At 41.9% G+C, this 26,279-nt stretch overlaps 1 protein-coding gene across 2 annotated transcripts in view; it reads right to left on the bottom strand.

Annotated features, from left to right (window-relative positions):
* Positions 1-26,279, bottom strand: part of TDRD7 (tudor domain containing 7) — a 102,643-nt gene that overhangs the window by 13,737 nt on the left and 62,627 nt on the right. For both annotated transcript variants that reach the window (XM_005905972.2, XM_005905973.2), the window contains 5 exons: positions 19,964-20,150; positions 15,622-15,733; positions 12,014-12,216; positions 9,798-9,932; positions 7,826-7,912 (listed from right to left, as the gene is read on the bottom strand). In XM_005905972.2, the coding sequence (XP_005906034.1) occupies positions 7,826-7,912; positions 9,798-9,932; positions 12,014-12,216; positions 15,622-15,733; positions 19,964-20,150 (724 nt within the window). The remainder of the gene's footprint in view (positions 1-7,825; positions 7,913-9,797; positions 9,933-12,013; positions 12,217-15,621; positions 15,734-19,963; positions 20,151-26,279) is intronic.

Below are 26,279 nucleotides of genomic sequence, written 5' to 3'. Positions count from 1 at the left end.
TATTTTGTTGCCTAGTCAGAAAGCCCAATGATAATGTGTATCATTTGGCCTAACTAAAAATTGGAACTAAGAAAGTCAGGTCTCCCACGTTGCAGGTGGATTCTTTACCATCTAGCCACTAGGGAAGTCCCAGAATACTGCAGTGGGTAGCCTATCCTTTCTCCAGGGGATCTTCCCCACCCAGGAATTGAACCGAGGTCTCCTGCATTGCAGATGGGTTCTTTACCAGCTGAGCTACCAGGGAAGCCCAAGAATACTAGAGTGGGTTGCCATGCCCTCCTCCAGGGGATCTTCCTAACTCAGGGATCAAACCCAGGTCTCCCTCATTGCAGGCGGATTCTTTACCATCTGAGACACCAGGGAAGCCCAAGAATACTGAATAATTACCTACCTGTGGTCAAATGGCAACATTACAATATAAGATTCTGGATGTATCTTTAAATGCCCAGTTTCCCCTAAAGTGAAGTCGCTCAGTCGTGTCCGACTCTTTGTGACCCCATGGACTGTAGCCTACCAGGCTTGTCCATCCATGGGATTTTCCAGGCAAGAATACTGGAGTGGGGTTGCCATTTCCTTCTCCAGGAGATCTTCCCAATCCAGGGATTGAACCTGGGTCTCCCGTATTGTAGGCAGACACTTTACTATCTGAGCCACCAGGGAAGTCCAGTTTTCCCTAATACGCCCCTAAAATACCACTGTGGTATTTACCACTGTTAAATATTTGTGTGTGTTTGTGCTTAGTTGCTCAGCTGTCCAACTCTTCATGATTCTTGGGACTGGAGCCTGCCAGGCTCCTCAGTCCATGGGATTCTCTAGACAAGAATACTGGAGTAGGTTGTCATGCCCACCTCCAGGGGATCTTCCTGAACCAGGGATTGAATCTGTGTCTGCTGTGTCTCTTGCATTGCAGGTGGATTCTTTACCTGCTGAAAGGCTTTCTCTTCACCACCAGAAAAGCCTGTTAAATATTTACACTGGCCAAATACAACCCCACTGGGGTGGTTATCTGGACTAAGATTTCACATCTACAACTGCACCAACTGCTACCTAAGCATGGTGGTGGTGCTTTCAATACGATGACTGTCAAGAACTGGGTCACTCTCAGCCTGAAGTCATATTCACCAAAAGTGAAGCCTTTTTCTACCGCCCCAGGTAATGCCTGATTAATAGCATAAATTTCTAAACCTCTTAAGACATGATAAACACAAACAGTCCCATGGAACAATATTTTAAAATCTATTCATTTATTCATGCACACATACCGAATATATACATTGGTATGGATGCTTGCCATATCCAGGCATAACTGGGCTACAGAGATATACCACCCCTTTTCAAAGAGCTCCTAGTGCTGTGAGAGAGGAGACAAATACATGCCATACTATACTGTAGTAAGGGTGATAATGAAGATATGCGTGGGGTATGATAACACACAGGGTGGTTAACTGACCCAGCAGGAGGCAGGTGTTAGAGCTAGCTTTCAGGAGGAAGGAAAGCCTAGAATTGGTACTTTTTTTCCCAAAATTTACTTTTCTTATTTCAGTAAAATGCCTACACTACAGAACATTTAGATACTTAAAAAGAATGATATAAAAATTACTCTTCATCTACTATAGGTTACAGTTATCTGTCTAGTCTTTTATCTATGACTCACAAAAAATTAGATTTACAAAAATTACAACATGTTTGTAGATACTATTTCATAGTTCACTGCTTTCCACACAATGTCTCATAAAAATATTTCATGTCATTTGTTTTCTATGTAATTTTACCTAAGTCTATCCATTGTGACTTATCTAACAAATCACTTTGGATAATTTAAGTTGTGTAAATTTTTGTCACTTAAAGAAATAATCATATTTATTAGTCACGTGTATTTCCTTTTTCACAAACTGGTTTCGTAAATTTCACAAATTTATGTCCTTTCAGAGCTGGACCTTAAATGATGAATGGGAGTAAACCAGATTGATTGGTAGGAGTCTAGTTAGAGGCTAACTGCGACATTTCAAATAGAGGGGAGAGGATAGGCAAAGGCACACACATATTTCTCACATGTGGTGACTACAAGCATTGTGGTTACATTAGAGCATCAAGTGAGAGACCAGCCAAGGCAAGAGGTGAGGCTGGGAGACAGGCAAAGGGAAGGTCAGCAGAGCCAGACATGTCTTCAAGAACTGAGACTTCACCCTGCAGATTAGAAGCCAATGTCAAGCCTTAAGTAGAAGAATGAGGTGGTCAACTTTATAAAATTGCTAACCAGGGCTTTGGGATCTGATAGATTTTGTTTTGGGCTTCCCTGGTGGCTCAGACAGTTACATGTCAATTACCCTACTTATTAGCTGAGTTACTTTCCTCATCAGTACAAACAGGGATAATAGGGTTTTGCAAACATTAAATGAGATCAGTTTACCAAACAAGTAGTGCTGTGGAAACAGTAAATCTCATCATAAGCTGGATGTGTTACTATTTGCATTTTGGGTTGCTCACTCTTAGTGGTACAGAGCTTGACTTGAGGAAGACAACGGTGAAGGCAGAGGAAACGGTGTGGTACTGCAGTGATCTGGGCAAGAATTGACAAAGATGTAAAATCAGCAGCATTTGGTGATAAGTTACATTGCAGGGCTGAGGAAGATGTAGGATTCAAAGATAACTCTTAAGAAACAGCCTGAATGGCTGCACAAAGGGAGGTGCCACTAAAACAGAGACATGGGAGAAAGGTAAGGATTCAGACACACAGAACTTAGTTTGTGAAATGAACAACTGGGCTGGCTTTTTGCTTAAATCTACAGTTCACCAGGGGCTGGAAATTAGTTTGGAAGTCATTAGGGCTGAAATGGTACCTGAAACTATGAGATAGGATTACCCAGAAGGATAAAGAGGCCAAGAAGACTGATAAGCCAAGACAGGACTTGGGGACACTGACACTGACATTTCAGAAGTGGGGATGGAGGGAGGTTTTGGGTGAAAAATAAGAGAAAGAATCATTAGACTATCACAAGGAAGATTAGCATTTGATAATATGGTACTTTAGTGAGAAGAGAATTTCAAGTTTCACCACTATTTGATGCAAAGAGGTTTGGAAAGACAAGACCTGGAAGATACTAATCTGACTGCATAATAAAGATGCTTTCACAAGAACAGGCTCTCTGATGGAGTGTGGGCAGAAGTCAAGTGTCAGTTCTGAAAATTGACTGGAAGATGGTACAGAGTGAAGGCTGATCACTTCTACAGGGAAATGGAGAGCAATGGCCTCTGCATTGAATAAAGTTGGTTGGATGTATGGAATAAGTTCAGAATATGTATGTGCTAAAGTTAAACAAGTTAAAATGTCAAGAGCAAATACATCACTTAAACACAGGATCTGCTTTTCACTAATCATTTTTCTTTCCCTTTCCATGCATCATTAAGAGAATGAACACCTCTGCTACCCTAAAGGTAGATAATCACAATTTGATAGCAATAAAAGTAATACTAGATATTTATCTAAAGTATTTGAGCATGCAATGAGAAAGTATTTGCCAAAAAGGTATAACCTGATTATCAGTTCAGTTCAGTTCAGCTGCTCAGTTGCGTCCGACTCTTTGAGACCCCATGAATCACAGCACGCTAGGCCTCCCTGTCCATCACCAACTCCTGGAGTTTACTCAAACTCATGTCCATTGAGTCGGTGATCCCATTCAGCCATCTCATCCTCTGTCGTCCCCTTCTCCTCCTGCCCCCAATTCCTCCCAGCATCAGAGTCTTTTCCAATGAGTCAACTCTTCTCATGAGGTGGCCAAAGTACTGGAGTTTCAGCTTTAGCCTCAGTCCTTCCAATGAACACCCAGGACTGATCTCCTTTAGAATGGACTGGTTGGATCTCCTTGCAGCCCAAGGGACTCTCAAGAGTCTTCTCCAACACCACAGTTCAAAAGCATCAATTCTTTGGCGCCCAGCTTTCTTCACAGTCCAACTCTCACATCCATACATGACCACGGGAAAAACCACAGCCTTGACTAGACGGACCTTTGTTGGCAAAGTAATGTCTCTGCTTTTGAATATGCTATCTAGGTTGGTCATAACACTCCTTCCAAGGAGTAAGCATCTTTTAATTTCATGGCTGCAATTACTATCTGCAGTGATTTTGGAGCCCCCCAAAATAAAATCTGACACTGTTTCCACTGTTTCCCCATCTATTTTCCATGAAGTGAAGGACCAGATGCCATGATCTTAGTTTTCTGAACTCTGAGCTTTAAGCCAACTTTTTCACTCTCCTCTTTCACTTTCATCAAGAGGCTTTTTAGTTCCTCTTCACTTTCTGCCATAAGGGTGGTGTCATCTGCATATCTGAGGTTACTGATATTTCTCCCAGCAATCTTGATTCCAGCTTGTGCTTCTTCCAGCCCAGCGTTTCTTATGATGTACTCTGCATATAAGTTAAATAAGCAGGGTGACAGTATATAGCCTTGACGTACTCCTTTTCCTATTTGGAACCAGTCTGTTGTTCCATGTCCAGTTCTAACGGACACGGAGAAACTAAAGTTGAGAGATACTCTACAAAATATTGCTATTCTTCAAAAGGCCACAAACAACAAGGACTGAGCAACTGTCAGGTTAGAGGAAACTAAGATAGGACAACTAAATACAACTTGGAGGACCAGAAAAAGGACATTTGGAAGACAATCTGGGAACGTCAGTATGTTCTGCAGATTAGTTAATAATGTTGTACCAGTGTTAATTTCCTGGTTTTGATAATGGTTATACAAGATGTTATCAATTGGCGATGGTGGGTAAAAGGAAAAGGTATATGGGAACTCTTTGAAATATTTTTGCAACTTTTTAAAAGTCTAAAATTATTTCAAAATAAAAGGCTTAAAAATTAAGCATTTATGCATTTATATATTATACACTAGACAGCACAGAGCTTTAAAATTCAAATAATGTTGTGTTCTTTTTAACAAGTCACGCTTTAAAGTTTATAGCTAAGCACATAACTTTTAGTCATATACCCAGATCTCGACTTTCTAAGACACATTCACATTCATGACAATAATTATTTCAAAACTGATGCTTTTATTGAAGTGGTCATGATTAAGATTTACTAAAAGGGAAAATCAGTACAATTAAGTTATCAAAATGTTGCTATGTTGTATTAAAATTCGATAAAGCAATGATTCTTACCTTCTTAGGGTTGGCTTCTTTCAGAATCTTATGAAAATTATGAATACTTTCCCTCCAAAATACATCATACACACATACACATACACACGCACAATATGCATATGATTATGGTAGATGGGTTCAGGCACTCCCTGTAAGTAGAGGTCTTTGGACCTAGGTTCAGTTCAATTCAGTCACTCAGTCGTGTCCGACTCTTTGCAACCCCATGAACTGCAGCACGCCAGGCCTCCCCATCCATCACCAACTCCCGGAGTTCACTCAAACCCATGTCCATCAAGTCGATGATGCCATCCAACCATCTCATCCTCTGTGTTCCCCTTCTCCTCCTGCCCTCAATCCCTCCCAGCATTAGGGGCTTTTCCAATGAGTCAGCTCTTCGTATCAGGTGGCCAAAGTATTGGGAGTTTCAGCTTCAACATCAGTTCTTCCAATGGATACCTAGGACTGATCTCCTTTAGGACAGACTGGTTGGATCTCCTTGCAGTCCAAGGGACTCTCAAGCATCTTCCCCAACACCACAGTTCAAAAGCATCAATTCTTTGGTGCTCAGCTTTCTTCACAGTCCAACTCTCACATCCGTACATGACCACTGGAAAAACCACAGCCTTGACTAGATGGACCTTTGTTGGCAAAGTAATGTCTGCTTTTCAATATGCTATCTAGGTTGGTCATAACTTTCCTTCCAAGGAGTAAGCGTCTTTTAATTTCATGGCTGCAGTCACCATCTGCAGTGATTTTTGAGCCCCCCCAAAATAAAGTGTGTCACTGTTTCCACTGTTTCCCCATCTATTTGCCATGAAGTGATGGGACCGGATGCCATGATCTTCGTCTTCTGAATGTTGAACTTTAAGCCAACTTTTTCACTCTCCTCTTTCACTTTCATCAAGAGGCTCTTTAGTTCTTCTTAACTTTCTGCCATAAGGGTGGTGTCATCCGCATATCTGAGGTTATTGATATTTCTCCTGGCAATCTTGATTCCAGCTTGTGCTTCTTCCAGCCCAGCGTTTCTCATGATGTACTCTGCATATAAGTTAAGTAAGCAGGGAGACAATATACAGCCTTGACGAACTCCTTTTCCTATTTGGAACCAGTCTGTTGTTCCATGTCCAGTTCGAACAGTTGCTTCCTGACCTGCATATAGGTTTATCAAGAGGCAGGTCAGGTGGTCTGGTATTCCCATCTCTTTCAGAATTTTCCACAGTTTACTGTGATCCACACAGTCAAAGGCTTTGGCATAGTCAATAAAGCAGAAATAGATGTTTTTCTGGAACTCTCTTGCTTTTTCCATGATCCAGCGGATGTTGGCAATTCGATCTCTGGTTCCTCTGCCTTTTCTAAAACCAGCTTGAACATCTGGAAGTTCATGGTTCACATACTGCGGAAGCTTGGCTTGGAGAATTTTGAGCATTACTTTCCTAGCGTGTGAGATGAGTGCAATTGTGTGGTAGTTTGAGCATTCTTTGGCATTACCTTTCTTTGGGATTGGAATGAAAACTGACCTTTTCCAGTCCTGTGGCTACTGCTGCGTTTTCCATATTTGCTGGCATATTGAGTGCAGTACTTTCACAGTATCATCTTTCAGGATTTGAAATAGCTCAACTAGAATTCCATCACCTCCACTAGCTTTGTTTGTAGTGATGCCTCCTAAGGCCCACTTGACTTCACATTCCAGGATGTCTGGCTCTAGGTGAGTGATCACACCATCGTGATTATCTGGGTCATGAAGGTCTTTTTTGTACACTTCTTCTATGTATTCTTACCACCTCTTCTTAATATCTTCTGCTTCTGTTAGGTCCATACCATTTCTGTCCTTTATCGAGCCCATCTTTGCATAAAATGTTTCCTTGGTATATCTAATTTTCTTGAAGAGATCTCTAGTCTTTCCCATTCTATTGTTTTCCTCTATTTCTTTGCATTGATCACCGAGGAAGGCTTTCTTATTCCTCCTTGCTATTCTTTGGAACTCTGCATTCAAATGGGTATGTCTTTCCTTTTCTCCTTTGCTTTTCACTTCTCTTCTTTTCACAGCTATTTGTAAGGCCTCCTCAGACAGCCATTTTGCTTTTTTGCATTTCTTTTGTTTTTCGTAAAATACATTTTACGATTTATATAAAATTTTAAAACATTCATTCAGTTATACTTTATTCACGTTTTTACTTTAAGTATTTATGTTTTTACTGTAAGTATTACTGTAAGTATGAGGGCGTCAGAGGATGAGATGGCTGGATGGCATCACTGATGCAATGGACATGAACTTGGGCAAACTTGGGAGATAGTGAGGGTCAGGGAGGCTGGCATGCTGCAGTCCATGGGTTTACAAGGAGTCAGATATGACTGGGCAACTGAACAACATTATACATACTATTCATTTCTGTATTTTGATTATTTCTATTTTGAAATACACAGATAGTAAAAGTGTGTTTGTATAGACACAAATATAGTAAAAGTATAAAGCAGTGAAGAGGAATGAGAAACACCACACTCAGCTGGTATGCCCAGGGGAGGAAGTAAAAACAAGGGCTGCCGACAGGCAGGGTCAACTGTAATAGTTATGTTTCATTTCTTAAACTGGTGATTTTTTTTTAAACAACAACAAAAAAATCTTGTTTGTACATCTGAAATAGTTCATCTTAAATTTAAAAAACAGTCAAGTGACTAATTTTACCTCTACTCGTAGCCATTTTCCTTTGCAGTGGAAGAGGCAGACTTTCCCACAGAAGGGTAATGAAACGAAGTACTCAGAAGTCATGTGCTGCAAAACACAAACACATGACACACTTATTACTCACAGCAACGTTGCCACACCACTGCTGTGGTGCAGGTCGACTGCCTCCCTGTCCACGGTCAGACTTCCAGTGAGGCCTGCACTGCAGCGGACACAGCATGTGTACTGGCTTGTAGGGCTCCGGCCTTTTTCCTCCTGTGCTTGTTGGTGGCAGCCGTCTACTCTTTCCTTTACAGTGAATGTTTCTACTCTCCTTCCTTGCACATGGATCATAAATCAGCCCTGTTAACACGTCTAAAAATGATAGCATGGAGGTCAGGATGATTCATCCAGGCTCTGGCACCATCAGTTAAACACAAAGGAGGAGGATGAATCTGATAAAAAGAACAGCCTGGATGAGAGGGAGGTGGTTAGATTAGCTGTCCATTAGGCCTCCTCTTCTCTTCTGTTAACATTCAGATTCAAAGAAAAGATTTAATTCCAAAACAAAAGAAATGTTATCAACACAAATGTGGATATCAGTGCCAGTTCAGTATCTTCATCCTCCTCCTCTCTGTAGCTTGAAGCTGGGGACCTGCCATTGGTTCTTTCCTTCAGGGTAAATGTTTCTACTCTCCCCAAAGGCAATGTCTCCCTCCACTTGAGTTCCCAGGGCACTAAGAACTATCAAGGGTGCTTTTCATCACTATAGATAATAAGCACACGCATGTAAATGAATAACTACAGTCCACCTTCTGGGTGTCTCAGATTTCTCCAGGATAGATTAGCAAATCAAACTTAAGTAATGCTCCTGGGATACCTATAAGACATCTGCAATGGAGAAAGAGGTAAAGTTACAGATCTAATGTCTTGATTCTAGGCTGTAGTCTGAACACAAGTTTATTCCAATTCAGAAAATATTTTGGAATACTGATTTTATGTAAGACACTAGATAACATACTACAGTACCTAAATGAATTAGGTACTTACCAGAACCTGGGGAGGTTCAGTCTCTGCCCTCAGGAAGCCTACACTCTAGTAAAGCAAATAAACGTCCAAACAGCTGAAACAATGCTGCGTACAAGTGCTGTGAGGCCCTTGGGGTGCTCTGTAGGTTAGAGAGAAGCGTTCACTTCCAGGGTAAGGGGGTCAGAGTTGAAAGGGCACAGGAGTTTAGTCATTTGGAAACCACAGCATATTGTGGATTACGACTACAATGTCCTAATGGAGGTAAGGAAATCCCTTTAGGAACTTAAAAGAAAACCTCTATAGATCTTGATTCAGAGAAAATGATACTAGAATTAAAGGGCAACCTAAGAGTGAAAGTTAAAGTGGCTCAGGCATGTCCGACTCTTTGCGACCCCATGGACTATACAGTCCACGGAATTCTCTAGGCCAGAATACTGGAGTGGGTAGCCTTTCCCTTCTCCAGGGGATCTTCCCAACCCAGGGATCGAACCCAAGTCTCCTGCATTACAGGCGGTAAGAGATTATTAATAAGTATAACTGTAGAACCACATTTACCAGGGTACAGGTTCTCTCAGGGACCATAAAGAGCTTGGGGAATGATTCCTTGTAAGTTTTATTCTCCTTGTAAATTCCATGGTTCTGTCTTTGTTCAGGCAGAGGAGCCAGCTGCACAAGACGACAGTCACAGGCAGCTGCACTGTAGGCTCCTCAACTGCACCTCGACCCGTCATTGAGCACTTTCTATGAGCCAGGCCCTGTGGATACTCACTCTTATTATCCTCATTCTACCCTGCAGAAACCAGGGAGGGGTTCTGTTTCAAATTCTGAAGTCTGGGGATCTTACCCTCTATTTTAGAGATTCTACCTTAAACTGTTCAAAACTTACTACAAGAATACAATTTAGTGACTCCTCTTGTTTGCAACGCTAGGACTCATCTTGGAAACAGATGCTGCTCAGCCATACCTTACAGTGGAAGTATTCCTCTATCTTATGCAGAAGGTCGTTGAGCTTGTTCAGACCCTTACAAGGCACCTGGCAGTAGAGTGTGCCATCGGAGCAAATGTTAGTCACTCTGACATTAGTGTACATGGCATCAACCTGGAACAAAGGACACACCAAGCATGCTTGAGAACAGAGTGCAGCTCTTACCTACCGAAGGGGTAGTTCACTGAAAGTCTCTGCATTTTACAATTTTCAAAGCAAGCAGGAGGACAGATAGGATAGAATGAAATTCATAATGCAAATGGGAAAAACTAGTTTGGCTATCTCTCTTTCAAAAGGAGTATCTGCTCTCAGTTGTATCAGGCACAGAGTAGACATTTTGTATATATTATATTATTACCACTTTCCCCTAATAGGCTAAGAATATCTTTAACTCTGGTTTATCTTCTCCCCATTAATTTTGTTGTTGTTCAGCTGCTAAGTCGTATCTGACTCTTTGTGACCCCATGCACTGCAGCATGCTAAGCTTTCCTGTCCTTCACCATCTCCTGGAGTTTGCTCAAACTCATGTCCATTGAGTTAACGATGCCATCCAACTATCTCATCCCCTGTAATCCCCTTCTCCTCCTGCCCACAATCTTTCCCAGCATCAGGGTCTTTTCTAATGAGTCAGCTCTTTGCAGCAGGTGGCCAAAGTATTGGAGTTTCATCAGTCCTTCCAGTGAATATTCAGAGTTGATTTCCTTTATGATTGATTGGTCTGAACTCCTTACTGTCCAACGGACTCTTGAAAGTCCTCTCTGGCACCACAATTCAAAAGCATCAATACTTTGGCACTCAGCCTTCTTTGGGCTTCCCTTGTGGCTCAGCTGGTAAAGAATCTGCCTGCAATGTGGGAGACCTGGGTTTGATCTCTAAGTTGGGAAGATCCCCTGGAGAAGGGAAAGGCTACCCACTCCAGTATTCTGGCCTAGAGAAATCCATGGACTGTATAGTCCATGGGGTTGCAAAGAGTCAGACACGACTGAGCGATTTTCACTTTCAGTTTCAGCCTTCTTTATGGTCCAACTCTCACATCTGTACATGATTACTGAAAAATACCACAGCTTTGACTATACAGAGCTTTGTCAGCAAAGCGATGTCTGTTTTTCAACACGCTGTCTAGATTTGAGACTACCCTGGTGGCTCAGACAGTGAAGTATCTAGCTGCAATGAGGGAGACCCAGGTTCAATCTCTGGGTCAGGAAGATCCCCTGGAGAAGGGAATGGCAACCCACTCCAGTATTCTTGCCTGGAGAATCCCATGGACAGAGAAGCATGGTGGGCTATAGTCCTTGAGGTCGCAAAGAGTCAGACATGACTGAGCAACTAACACTAGCTTTGTCACAGCTTTTCTTCCGTGGAGCAAGCGTCTTTAATTTTGTGGCTGCGGTTGCCATTTGCAGTGATTTTGGAGCTCAAGAAAATAATGTCTGTCACTCACTTTTTCCCCATCTATTTGCCATGGAAGGGACCAGATGCTAAGATCTTAGTCCCATTAATTTAGAAAAAGAATTATTATATAAATATTTTTGCAATATTAACAGAAATGAAAATAAACAACTCTCAAAAGATCAATCCCATTATTAGTCTACTTTCTAATCCTTGCCAATGGCCCACGTGAATTTCAGTAACTTTAAACAAACAGAAAAGGTTTAATTTTAGCCACTTTTAGTCAAATCATAATATGAAGTATGAAGGAAATTCACTGTTGTTCTATTGATAATTAAAACAATACTTTACCAATGTTGTTATGAAGTTTCTAAAATAATCATTTTTAACACCTAATCCTATTCTTTAGAGTGGCTGCTCCATAATTTATTTAAAGGTGTCCTTTCCTGCAGAAATTTATGTTCTTCACATTTTAAAAATGCTAAAGCTAGCAATTCAATGAACATCTTCACTGATCTAATTTTCCCTTCTTTTGAATTATCTTCCCTTATATTTGCAAAATAATTTCATATAAAATTAATATATGCTCTTTGTAGGAACTCAGAAATAAAATAAAAATCCAATTCTTAACAATTACTCTTTATGGTTTGGCATTTCCCCCTACTTTTAACTCCCCTCTATCTTTTTTTCTCAATACATATGTATTCTGTCTGTATCTAATGTTAGCCTAAAATGTACCACATTCTATTCTAGTGAATTTCTTTCCTGTGATATGTGTGAACAGACAGCAGGGGTCATGGTGGTACCTGAAGGTGAACCTCTAGTGACTTGTCACATATGGCCTTTAAGCAGGTGGCATTGATGTTGATGTCATCTTCTCCTGAGGTATCATACAGAACAACCAGTGGAATGTCCGTTTTTTCAAGTATTTCCACTGCAAAGATCTTCCCACAAGTTAAAGATTCCACCACTTTCACTAAGTCAGGATCATCACTTAGAACTTCCAACCCTGAAAAATATTGAATATTTAAATTTATATTTAATTAGAAGAAACATTTTAAGAAACACTGATTGAATTCATTCTGTCTACTTACTACAATTATGAATCTACTACAAAATTCTTAAACTTTATAGGGAAGCTTTGTTTTACAAACTTCTTTGTAGTATCCAGCCTTAGGTTTAAAAATATTCACTATAATGTGAAAGTCTTTTTGAATGATTACACTAGCTGCAGGCAATCTTACAGCACGAAGAGAAGTTGATGATCAATCTGAATTTCTACCTTAGGAGAAATAGCCTTCACTTTATTTACAAGCACATATTTAAAACAAAGAGACTAATGCATATAAAAAATTAGCAACCAATTATGTCTTATAGTCATGGATTTATAACATTCTTCCTAAAAGTATAACCTTGGTGTTTTTTTTTTCAGTTTCTAAGTAAGTATACACAATTATTTCTTTCACAAACATGCATTTATTGAAAATTTAGATAGCCTCCCCTCTCCCTTTCTTTTCAAGTACACCATGATGGCACTGAGAATACCAAAGGACTTTTTGATTTATGAAAGAAAGATTAAATATTGTTTAATGTAATATGGGTATTAGGTGAATTTTATCATAGTCTAATTATTCTTTATTCTTAGAAAATTGTAATTTCATAGATCATATATCAGATCGGATCAGATCAGTCGCTCAGTCGTGTCCAACTCTTTGCGACCCCATGAATCGAAGCACGCCAGGCCTCCCTGTCCATCACCAACTCCCGGTGTTCACTGAGACTCATGTCCATCGAGTCAGTGATGCCATGCAGCCATCTCATCCTCTGTCGTCCCCTTCTCCTCCTGCCCCCAATCCCTCCCAGCATCAGAGTCTTTTCCAATGAGTCAACTCTTCGCATGAGGTGGCCAAAGTTCTGGAGTTTAAGTTAATCTGTTAAAAAACTAATTAAACTAGGGCATCACTTCTCCAATGGTACTACAATGTCTATTTCTATGTTTTCCCCCTTTAAATCCATAAGCAAAAGTTCACAGATTGCTTATGACATACCTTTCTCTTGTTCTTATCCTGTTTTCCATAGCTGCTGCTGCTGCTGCTAAGTCACTTCAGTCGTGTCTGACTCTGTGCGACCCCATAGACGACAGCCCACTAGGCTCCCCCGTCCCCAGGATTCTCCAGGCAAGAACAATGGAGTGGGTTGCCATTTCCTTCTCCAATGTGTGACAGTGAAAAGTGAAAGTGAAGTCGCTCAGTTGTGTCCGACTCTTAGTGACCCCATGGACTTCAGGCTACCAGGCTCCTCTGTCCATAGGATTTTCCAGGCAAGAGTACTGGAGTGGGGTGCCACTGCCTTCTCCATAGTTAAGCTTCTATTAAACCTTTCATTTCAGCATCCCAAATCTTTACCTGTACTCCTGGTATGTTCTTTTCAAAACCAACTTCCACAAGTTTGTCACAAGATTTTAAAGTTACTCAGGATATATCTCACAGACAGAGCCGAATCTAGCTCCTCTGACGCAGAGACTTAGCCCTGCTGGGAGGAGGTATTTCTTCACAGGTCTAATTTTCATGAAAACAATTTACATCATTTTCTGAATCTAAATCCAGCTGTCCTGCATGATGCACACATATTTCCATGCCTTTCCACAACATTAACATTTGTCTCTCAGACTTTTAGGCCATCCCGACACGTTATCCTCACACACATGCATTTCTCTATGCCTCCTCGAGGAGGAAAAAAGAAAAAACAGTAATACTTGACAGTGCCAGAGACTGACCGTGACCTATAGCCAGGCTTGTGCTTGAGTGCATGAGAGGGTGCTCCATGGTAATAAGCAATACCTACAGAGTCTTTCTGCATATTTGAGGTTATTGATATTTCTCCCAGCAATCTTGACTCCAGCTTGTGCTTCTTCCAGACCAGTGTTTCTCATGATGTACTCTGCATGTAAGTTAAGTAAGCAGGGTGACAATATACAGCCTTGATGTACTCCTTTTCCTATTTGGAACCAGTCTGTTGTTCCATGTCCAGTTCGAACTGTTGCTTCCTGACCTGCACATAGGTTTCTCAAGAGGCAGGTCAGGTGGTCTGGTATTCCCATCTCTTTCAGAATTTTCCACAGTTTATTGTGATCCACACAGTCAAAGGCTTTGGCATAGTCAATAAAGCAGAAATAGATGTTTTTCTGGAACTCTCTTGCTTTTTCCATGATCCAACGGATGTTGGCAATTTGATCTCTGGTTCCTCTGCCTTTTCTAAAACCAGCTTGAACATCCAGAAGTTCATGGTTCACGTATTGCTGAAGCCTGGCTTGGAGAATTTTGAGCATTACTTTCCTAGCGTGTGAGATGAGTGCAATTGTGCGGTAGTTTGAGCATTCTTTGGCATTGCCTTTCTTTGGGATTGGAATGAAAACTGACCTTTTCCAGTCTTGAGAGTCCCTTGGACAGGAAGGAGATCCAACCAGTCCATTCTAAAGGAGATCGGTCCTGGGTGTTCTTTGGAAGGAATGATGCTAAAGCTAAAACTCCACTACTTTGGCCACCTCATGTGAAGAGTTGACTCACTGGAAAAGACTCTGATGCTGGGAGGGATGGGGGGCAGGAAGAGAAGGGGACGGCAGAGAATGAGATGGCTGGATGGCATCACTGATTCGATGGACGTGTCTGAGTGAACTCTGGGAGTTGGTGATAGACAGGGAGGCCTGGCATGCTGCGATTCATGGGGTCGCAAAGAGTCGGACACGACTGAGTGACTGAACTGAACTGAACTGAACAGAGTCTATCTCAGTAGGAAAGCTGGGAGTCACTTCACAGCAGGTTGAATGACACAATTTAAACTGACCAAATCCCACAATACAGGGCCTCGAGTAGCTGCTGCTAGGGCAGTTAGGGCAACAACCACCAAACCCTCTCAGATGTCCAGTAGATTTCCGAATAATAACACTAAATATGCTATCTGTTATGTATGGTGGTGGTCTGAATGGTGGTTTAGTCGCTAAGTCGTGTCCAACCCTTTGTGACCCCATGGACTATAGCCTGCCAGGCTCCTCTGTCCATGGGATTCTCTGGGCAAGAATACTGGAGTGGGTTGCCACTTCCTTCTCCAGGGGATCTTCCCAACCCAGGAATTGAACCCGGGTCTCCTTCATTGCAGGCAGATTCTTTACCAACTGAGCTACAAAGGAAGCCCATATGTTATGTATAATGCAACAAAAATATATAAAAACATTATAACATTTTTGTAATGATCAAATCCTATGGAGAGAACATTAAACATGAATTTACTTATACCTTTCAAGAAATAACACATTTAACACCTGGAAATACTTAGTATGCTTTTGGATTTAACTACCCCAAAGTACAATGATAATACACATCAAAGTGGAGAGCTTTTTAAAAAAGTTTCTTTTTACCTGCAAGCTTACACTTTGTAGCTTGGAATGAGAGTGAACAGAACTTCGGGTTCAATCTGTATGCTTTGCTCTTTTCAACATTTTCACTAAAACCATAGTCAACATAGCATACCTAATGATAACAGAAACAATGTTTAGGTTCAAATAAAATTCTTTATCCTTACTTCTTAAAAAAAAAACTCACGATGCATTTAATTGGCTTCAGTTTACTCCTTTACCAACAGGGAGCAGAGGGAAGACTGTGGAGCTCCGATGCCTTCTGTTAGCTTGTCAGCAGCACACATATCTCATCTGCCATCCCTGGCTGCTCCACTCTTGCCCTACTATCATAATGCCTACATCACCTCCTTCTTTTCTGATTTATACCCCTCCATTATTTGTTTCTAGAGGAGGCACACACTGGGGTATTTGTCAGATTCTATACCCTCAAAGCAGCACTTACGATGGCCTGCTCTCAGCTGTCATGTTTCCAGGGACTGAGACTGTGTCTATGACAGCAATTATGTTGCAGCTGGATAACATGAAATCCTACACTGTAAAAGTAGATAATTCCGTTTTTTCTCAGGGCTGGGAAGCTGGGTTAGGCTTTCATCCAGCTCAGGAAAAGATTCCAAGTCTGCTGGACAGAGTTCTGTGTTTACAGAAACCTGCATGATGCTTTCTCATCACCAACACAGATCACTGAGAGCCTGGAAAGTATGTTTAGTGTATTAATAAAACTTTATTTGAAAAGGACTATATAACCAAAGCCTTTTTCCTTTTGGAGAAAAATAAAATCTAGAGACCTTAAGCTTTGATTTAGAATGACACCTAGGAATAGGAGGGAAAGTGCTGAAAATTTAGCATGCTTCTCTAATTAAAGCAGATGATAGTTATTACAAAAACAAGAGAAAACAAAGCAGGGCAAAGGCATGGCAAAGAAATACCAAAGAGTTTTACTTTCTGCAGTCAAATAAAGTCCACAGCTTCTGAGTACTGAGATTCTGGTATTAAGTATACAAAACAAAAACTCTCCCCCATCAGAGAATCTAAGGAAGAAAAGCACAGAGAGACAACTAGTCTTTCCCTGGCCACCTGATCACTGGGGCTGTGGGGCTTGTGTATTCCAGGTTGAAAAGGATCATCTGTTAGAGCTCACATCTTGACTCAGTGCTCCCTGAGGCCTCAATCCCTGGCAGGGTCCCCACACTGCAGCCAGCAATTTCTTCAACCCCAAATTAGCACCTGCATTTCCTTCCCCAAAACCTCAGGATCCACACAGCTTTTGTTTCCTTTAATAGTAATCACCACCCACAACTTGGATTCTGCTCTTCCTAGGCCTAAAATGGAGACAACATGTTCTGAGAATAGAACATAATATGTGAAATCATGATTCCCGGGCAATTCAGAATGTAATCCCAGCAGCAAGAGACAAAAGAATACTGTTCTAAATCTTCAAAGGGTTTCTATAACTCTGAAGCTTTTCTTTTCTTTCTTTATTCTTTGGAATCACGATACCATGTGTTCGCACGTCAGCTGCAGTTCATAAAACGTTTGCCCGTGGATGTCCGGCTAGACTCTCACAGCCCTCTGCCCTCCAGCCCCGGGATTAGCACACGCAGGCTCCCTAGCCTCGCGCTGGGCCCCAGTGCATTCCCGGCTCTCTGGCTCCCTCAAGTGGCCACAGGTCTCACAGTGCCTTCTGAGTAATAACCAGCAGACACCTCTGGGACGTGGGTCTGGACCAGGTAAAACTGGCACCAACCTGAGGAGTGATCGCCAGCTCCTGTTTCTCATGTTCACCAAAATCTGTGGAAATCAAGGAGGGGATGGATACTTGCTGTCAGGGATAGCAAAATTCAAGAGAAACAAGACTTGTCGAGTAGCTAGTGTTTCTCCTGCTGCTGCTGCTAAGTCGCTTCAGTGGTGTCCGACTCTGTGCGACCCCATAGACGGCAGCCCACGAGGCTCCTCTGTCCCTGGGATTCTCCAGGCAAGAGTACTGCAGTGGGTTGCCATTTCCTTCTCCTAGTAAGGGGTAAAATTCATCTCTGTCTGGTTCACGGGGATACGGGAACAAGATAAGGCCAGGATTGCCACAACTATTGCTGTCTTAAAGAGCTTACTATCTACAACACACCAAGCTACTCCTTTTATTCCTAACACCAGCCCACAGCTCTCAGAAGCAATGACACAGCCGGTTGCTTCCTGTTCTGTCTTCCAAGAGGCACTTTCCTGTTCTGGTTCCCATGACATGGTCGTCCTGGTTTTCCTCATTCTTTGGCCATTCTCACAGTCTCCTTTGCTCCTCTCATGCCCTCCATCTAAATGCTGAGGTGTTTCAGAGCCTGGTTCTGGGTACTCTTCTCTGCTCTATGAGTGATTCTTCCTCTAGGTGACCTGACCCAGTCCCAGGGCTTCAAGTGGCACTTACATGCCGATGTCCCCACCCCTGGTCCTGACTTCTCCCTGAGCTCCAGGCTCATCCAGGAAATCAGACAGCTATTCTCAAACCTAATGCTGCTGCTGCTGCTAAGTCGCTTCAGTCGTGTCCGACTCTGTGCAACCCCATAGACGGCAGCCCACCAGGCTCTCCCGTCCCTGGGATTCTCCAGGCAAGAACACTGGAGTGGGTTGCCATTTCCTTCTCCAATGCATGAATAGTCCTACAAAATTCTTTATTTTCCTATATATTGATTCTTTTCAATAAATGGCATGACCATCCACCCAGCTGCTCAAGCCTTGAATTCATCAGCCATCCTGAACCTTCTCCTTTCTTCTCTTCCACATCCAATGAATTAGTGTCCTGTCAGTTCCACCTCCAAACACATCCTGAGTCTGTCTTGTTACCTCTGTCTCCACTGTTTCCACCCTAATTCAGGTTGCAACTGCTGGTTACTACAACAGCCAACTAACTGGTCTTACTTTTGATCTTTGCCCTGCACTACAACCTATGCCCCACATAGGCACTGGAACAACCTTTGAAACAAATAAACCAGATAACATCTCCCTGCTATCCCTTCTTTCAGTTATTTTCTATTGCAGCACTCTGGTTATTTCCTTCACTGCTTTCCCCTGCCTTTTCGTTTACTGTATACTTGTTCATTATCTGTCTTCTTTTACTGGCATAAAAGCTTCTCGAGGACAAGCCTTGTCAGTCTTGTCTCTTTCCCTAAGACAATGGAAAACAATGAATGACAAGTATAACAGGCAGATACCAGCATGATGATAGTGTCTGATTTTATAGGTAAGGAATCAGAGAAGTCCCAAGGTCACACAGCTAGAAGTGGCAGAGTTGGGACTCAAACTCAGGTCTAACTGACTCCAGAGTTTAAATTCCCAAAGCAGAGGTAAGGAAGGAAGGGAGGCCCAAGCGATTTTTGCCCTATAGATCTCAGACTGGGGGATGTCCTTGTGGAGGGTTCGCAGTGTTTACTATAAACCCTAACACACTAAACATATCATCAGGGTTTGTACGGTTCTTCTCTTCATAAGCAATCCCTGTGCATTCAAGCAGCTAAGTTTTGAACTTCCTAAGGGCAGGGAAACAGTCAGGAAGTGGACTGAGGCTGAGCTAACATCTAGGACAGTTATTCCCCATCATCCAGAGATCACTCAGGTTTCTCACTGAACACACACTAGTGACCGGGCTACATACTGACTGGGGTCCTAATCATCTGGACTGCCCACCCCCTGCAGTGCTACGCGTTCTGAGATGTGCTAACCCTGATTTTCAAAGTTTAGACAAAACTGTGCCTTGATGAGCAAGTTCTCATTCTGGGTCTATAAGGTGAAGGAAGGAAAAGGCAGCAGGGCAGGGGCTGGTCACCATGAATGTGGCCAAGTCTGGAAGTACTGGAGCCTCTGATGGAAGAGACTAGTGAGAGAGCCCTCTGACCTTTCCGAGATGACCATGAGGGCAAGACTTGGGGCATGGTCAAGTCTTATTTGGGGTTCCCCTCAGCTGGCTGTGCAAGACAGGAGAGAATGTCATCTCTTCCAATCTGTATGATTTCCCTCATTTCCAAGTATTGACCTTGATAAGAAGCCCCCAGAGCTCTGATCAGTATTCATTAGGTAACCCTGAGGAATAGGAATACAGGTTTGTTTTTTTTCCTGATTAATTATATCATGGGTTATGGTATTCCAATGGAGGAGAATTTTTTTCTTTGTTTAAACTAAAACTCTAAGATAATGTAACTATCACTGACTTAAAAGCTGACAGGGATAATTATTATTATTTTTGACATATACATATATTATCTTTTTAACTACCAGAGGAAGCTAAATACAGTTAGAGGATACCATATTAGAAGCAATATTTTCATTTGACAAATAATGTGTTTGTCTTCATAATACTTGCCTTTATCTTGCCCTCTTCCATTGAAATGACCTGTGCTCGTAACCAAGCATCCTCTTCAGCATTTACAGCCAGCAGCTGGCCAATCTGCACAGTCTGGACTGGGGTGACCTTAGAATTCTTACTGTAGTACTCCTTCATCTCATCTTCCATTAATTCTTGAGCAGCAGAGTAGTCTTTGCCCACGTACCTGAATTAAAGGAAAAGAACACAGATAAAGCAAACTGGAAGAAGGAAAGCAACAGGAATTCACTAATATTACTCTGTTTTTCTACTGTTATCTTTGGGGCCAGGCTCAGATTTGCTTACATCAACAGGGAGGAGAATGTGGATTTAGTAAACATTTATATCTTGAAAAAGGAGAATGCAATACTGCGGCTCATAAAACAAGACCAAAGTCCAACACATCACAAAGCAGAGCAAATGTTCAACAACAACACAGTGACCTCGTGGATGTAACAGTGAACAGTCAAGGAGTTTTAGAGGAGGTCTAGGCTGAGAGAAGACTCAAGGTAAGGGAAGAGAGAAAGTAGAAAGGAAGACACCAGAGGAGGCCAGATGAGTAGGAATCAACCTGAGATTCTGACTCGGGCTGCTGGAGATCTGTGTGGATTACTTAGAAGAGAATCTAGTTAATAGTTCTGCCTTAACTAAGGTGCATATGGACCTCAAGCTCTGAAAAACCAATGAAACTTAACTTCTCCAAGAGAAAAACAAACCCTAGAAAATAAACAAAATCATGTGACAACCCCTCCCTCCAACTTACTAACAAATCACAACAAAATGCTGAGTTCTGATACCCTTAAAGAGATGACATGTTTTAAATAAATGTCTCTTTAAATTGTACGCTTGCTAAAGAAAAATTTTTTTCAGGATACTCTTCTACCTCCTTCTATAATTTTCCGCTGTTGACAACTGCAATCACCTTGTTCCAGTTCACTATTTTCCTTTCTGCCATAAATAGGCTGTTGTTTCCTTGGCTTTAAGTCCTCAGAGACAATTCCAACAAAGGCCTCCTTCCAGAATGGAAAACCTGGCAAATCAAGTGTGGCTCCTATAACAGGAGCTATCTCAGCCATGGGATGAAGCCTTTTGAGTCTTAAGCTATGCTGTACCAGCACTAGAGTCACCTGGCCAGGGAGACGGGGGATATGCCACAAGAACAGGGCTTTCTGAACTGTTCCAGCTTCTACTTGGGGCCCAAACAGTCCTACTAGAGCTTTAACAAACTATTCCTTTAGGAGTGTCTTCCTATATTCTTGGTAACTACTAGCAGGGCAGAAAACACCAGAGTCAACCTATTTGTTACTAGCAGAAAAGAAGCTTTTAAAAGCCCCACACAGAATGGGAATAATGCCTCTTTTGAAGGCAAAGGCTGTTTTAAACCCATATATGACATGCGTATTATTCACTCCACACTCTATCATTTGTTTATTGAGCTCTACAAATATTAAGGTACTGGCTGCACTCTTGGCTCTGGGGTCTCCTAGGACATCTTCATCTCTGCCTGAGTGCCCAATTCCTGGGACTTGGAGTCTCATGGGGACTCCTGGTAGCAATGGAGTCCTGGATGCTCCACTGGCAGAGGCCTAGGCTCCAGCGGTAGTTTGGTAGTTTGCCTAGCATGGGATCCTGCCAGGAAGGAGGAAGGTGGTGAGAAGCAGCATGGGCTCCACAGGCAGTTTTGCTCTCTGCAGCCACCAGCAGAGAATGATGCTAGGTACATGCCTTGGGCGGGGTAGGGAGGTAATGTTACAGCTGGTTTAATAGTGGGTGGTGGCAAGAATGAGGTCATTACCCCAGATTACGTAGGCCAACTTAGGTGGGCCACAAATATAGGTTATACAAAGTTAATTTCTGAGCTTGGTGACAACAGATTCCCATACTTGACCTAAGGGTCCCGCCACAGCACCTCTGTGTAACTTTGAGAGTTATAAGCCTACCAGTTTCCAGAGTCTATTGCCTGCCTGGGCAAAGCTATGGGTACAGAAGAAGGCTCAGCCTGCTGGATCTGCTAAGTCTTCAGGGTAGCTGGGGGATACCAATAACCGAGGGTAGATATCACCTACCATGCTTGCTGGTTGCCTGCCACCCTGCTGAACACACAGAATGCTGACACTGGGATTCTAATTCATACTGAAAAAGCAGATTCAGGTAACCAGAGGACCCTGGACCTAATCATCCTGGAATAGACTGGAACCCTCCTACTGAAGTCTTGGAACTGATCCAGATTCCTGCCAACTCTTGGGAAGAATGTAAGAAATCACATGACTGATCCAGTCCAGAGCTGGGTGACTGGTCTCTGAAAGTAGCCCCAATGACTATTGGTAACACAAACCCAAGGATCCTTCCAAGGAAGCAGATTTAGACTTTTTCCTTTATAATGTTACATGGTAAATGTTAGCAATATGCTCCTCAACATCCTTCCTTTACCTCAATTTATCACTGACCCACAGTGGGAAGCCAAACCCTCAGCAAGCTCTTTCTATCCTCAGGCCATACTTCACCTTTCAAATAAAAGCTCCATACATTTACCACCCCTATATAAAACAGACCTCAACAAAGCTTCAGCATGTTTGAGTTTTAACATTCAAAGATACTTGATTCTCACTTCTTTATCAGCCTTTGTTTGTTCAGATAGAAGAGCTTTAATAGTTTTGCTGCAATATTTTATTAAAGAACTTGGCCACAATTCTTTGTGGCCTTTCTTTGGGTCTTCCCAGCTCAGCTATGACCCTGAGGAGGAGTGAGAGCCCACACCATAAGGGACATTTTGGTTGAAGGAGCCTGGACCCTGTTCTGCTTCAGCCTTTGCCCAGTCTGTCTATCCACAGCCACACCTTGGGCTGTTCCTTCTGGAGATCCAGCTCTACTGGTTCCTATTGTTTATCCCAAGTCAGAAAGGGAAAATTACTGTCTTTCATTTCCTATATAGTATACATTTTCTCCGAAAGTCCACATCAAGTGCCTGGAGCTGGACTGTTTTTTTTATAATTTCAGTAATCATTAGCCACTTAGGCAATAATTCCTTCTCCAAAGCAATGATATCAAAAGGCTCAAGGAACATAGAGAATGATCTCTGTTCATTTCCAAGGTAAATCATTCAATATCACAGTATTCCAAGTCTATGCCCCAATCAGTAATGCTGAAGAAGTTGAACAGTTCTATGAAGACCTACAAGACCTGCTAGAACTAACACCAAAAAAAGATGTCCTTTTCATGATAGAGGACTAGAATGCAAAAGTAGGAGGTCAAGAGTCACCTGGAGTAACAAGCAAACTTGGCCTTGGAGAACAAAATGAAGCAGGGCAAAGGCTAACAGCATTTTTCTAAGAGAACGCACTGGTCATAGCACACAACCTCTTCCAACAACACAGGAGACAATTCTACACATGGACATCACCACATGGTCAATACCAAAATCAGACTGATTATATTCTTTGCAGCTGGATTGAGAAGCTCTGTACAGTCATAAAAAACAAGACCAGAATCTGACTGTGGCTCAGATCATAAACTCCTTATTGCAAAATTCAGACTTAAATTGAACAAAGTAGGGAAAACCACTAGACCATTCAGGTACGACTTAAATCAAATCTCTTATGATTATACAGTGGAAGTGACAAATAGATTCAAGGGATTAGATCTAACAGATATAATGCCTAAAGAGCCAGGGACTGAGATTCATAACATTATAGAGGAGGCGGTGATCAAAACCATCCCCAAGAAGAAGAAATGCAAAAAGGCAAAATGGTTGCCTGAGGAGGCCTTGCAAATAGCAGAGAAAAGAAGAGAAGAAAAAGGCAAAGTAGAAGAGATATATCCATCTGAATGCAGAGTTCCAAAGAACAGCAAGGAAAGATAAGAAAGCCTCCCTAGGTGATCAATGCAAAGAAATAGAGGAAAACAATAGAATGGTAAAGCTTAGAAATCTTTCAAGAAAATTAGAGATACCAAGGGAACATTTCAAGCAAAGATGGGCACAATAAAGGACAGAAATGGTATGGATTTAAAATAAGCAGAAGATATTAAAAAGAGGTGGCAAGAATACCCAGAAGGACTATACAAAAAAGATCTTCATGACCTAGATAACCACGATGGTGTGATCACTCACCTAGAGCCAGACATCCTTGAGTGCAAAGTCAACTGGGCCTTAGGAAGCATCACTACGAACAAAGTTAGTGGAGGTGATGGAATTCCAGCTAAGCTATTTCAAATCCTAAAAGAGGACACTGTGAAAGTGTTCCACTCGATATGCCAGCAAATTTGGAAAACTCAACAGTGGCCATAGGACTGGAAAAGGTCAGTTTTCATCCCAATCCCAAAGAAAGGCAATGCCAAAAAACATCCAAACTACTGCACAATTGCACTCGTCTCAAACACAAGCAAAGTAATGCTCAAAATTCTCCAAGCTAGGTTTCAACAGTACACGAACCGTGAACTTCCAGATGCTCAAGCTGGATTTAGAAAAGGTAGAGGAACCAGAGATCAAATTGCCAACATCCACTGGATCACAGAAAAAAGCAGATTTCCAGAAGAACATCCATTTCTGCTTCATTGACTACACTAAAGCCTTTGACTGTGTAGATCACAACAAACTGTGGAAAATTGTTAAAGAGATTAGAATACCAGACCACCTCACCTGCCTCCTGAGAAAATTGTATGCAGGTCAAGAAGCAACAGTTAGAATCAGACATGGAACAATGGACTGTTCCAAATTGGGAATGGAGTACATCAAAGCTGTATGCTGTCACCTTGCTTATTTAACTTATATGCAGAGTACATCATGCGAAATGCTGGGCTGGATAAAAAAGTGAAAGTCGCTCAGTCATGTCCGACTCTTTGCAACCCCATGGACTACACAGTCTGTGGAATTCTCCAGGCCAGAATACTGGAGTGGGTAGCCTTTCCCTTCTCCAACAGATCTTCCCAACCCAGGGATCAAACCAGGATCTCTCCTGCATTGCAGGCAGATTCTTTACCAACTGAGCTATGAACATAAGTTGAAATCAAGATTGCAGGGAGAAATATCGATAACCTCAGATACGCAGGTGACACTATCCTTATGGCACAAAGCGAAGAGGAACTGAAGAGCCTCTTGATGAAAGTGAAAGAAGAGAGTGAAAAAGCTGGCTTAAAACTCAACATTCAAAAAGGAAGATCATGGCATCCAGACCCATCCCTTCATGGCAAATAGATGGAGAAACAATGGAAACAGTGACAGACTTTATCTTCTTGGACTCCAAAATCACTGCAGATGGTGACTGAAGCCATGAAATCAAAAGACGCTTGGCTCCTTGGAAGAAAAGTTATAACCAACCTAGACAGCATATTAAAAAGCAGAGACATTACTTTGCCAACAAAAGTCCATCTAGTCAAAGCTATGATTTTTCCAGTAGTCATGTATGGACTTGAGAGTTGGACTATAAAGAAAGCTGAGCACTGAAGAATTGATGCTTTTGAACTGTGGTGTTGGAGAAGACTCTTGAGAGTCCCTTGGATAGCAAGGGGATCCAACCAGTCCATCCTAAAGGAGATCAGTCCTGAATACTCATTGGAAGGACTGATGCTGAAACTGAAACTCCAATACTTTGGCCACCTGATGTGAAGAACTGACTCATTGGAAAAGACCCTGATGCTGGGAAAGATTGAAGGTGGGAGGAGAAGGATGAGACGGTTGGTTCATATTTTTCACCGACTCAATGGATATGAGTTTGAGCAAGCTCTGGAGTTGGTGATGGACAGGGAACCCTGGCGTGCTGCATTCCATGGGGTTGCAAGGAGTCAGATACAACTGAGCAACTGAACTGAACTGAGTCTACATTTTCTCCAAAGTCCACATCAAGTACTTGGAACTGGACTGTTTATGATTTCAATAATCATTAGCCACTTAAGCAATAATTCCTTCTCCCAGGCAATACAAAAGGCTCAAGAAACCAGAGGGCTAATCTGATATTACACTAGGAAGGTGGTGATTGGCTATTCTGACTTTTCATAAATGCTACATAATTCCAGATTAAACAGTATTTCCTACATAGTGGGTGGTTGCTTTTACTATGGATAGGTATTGCTTTTGACATATTAATATATAGTTACTGTTAAGCTTTTGACATAGATTTTTTTTTCAAGTTCAGACCATATCATCATTCCAATTTTTAAAACTGTTAGAAATCCTTTCTTCCAAAATAGTTATTTTGAACATTTAACAAATATTAAGAATCATTATAACTATTTATAACTAAAATATATTATTTTTCCTCAACCAGCACCCATGTGAAGAAAAGCCAAGTAGCAAGAGTAGTGACAGTGAAAGTGTTAGCTG

Source organism: Bos mutus, chromosome 8 (genome assembly GCF_027580195.1).
Source record: "Bos mutus isolate GX-2022 chromosome 8, NWIPB_WYAK_1.1, whole genome shotgun sequence".
Taxonomy (NCBI): domain Eukaryota; kingdom Metazoa; phylum Chordata; class Mammalia; order Artiodactyla; family Bovidae; genus Bos; species Bos mutus.
The sequence above is the reverse complement of the archived record's forward strand: the minus strand, read 5'-3'. Positions and strand labels throughout refer to the sequence as shown.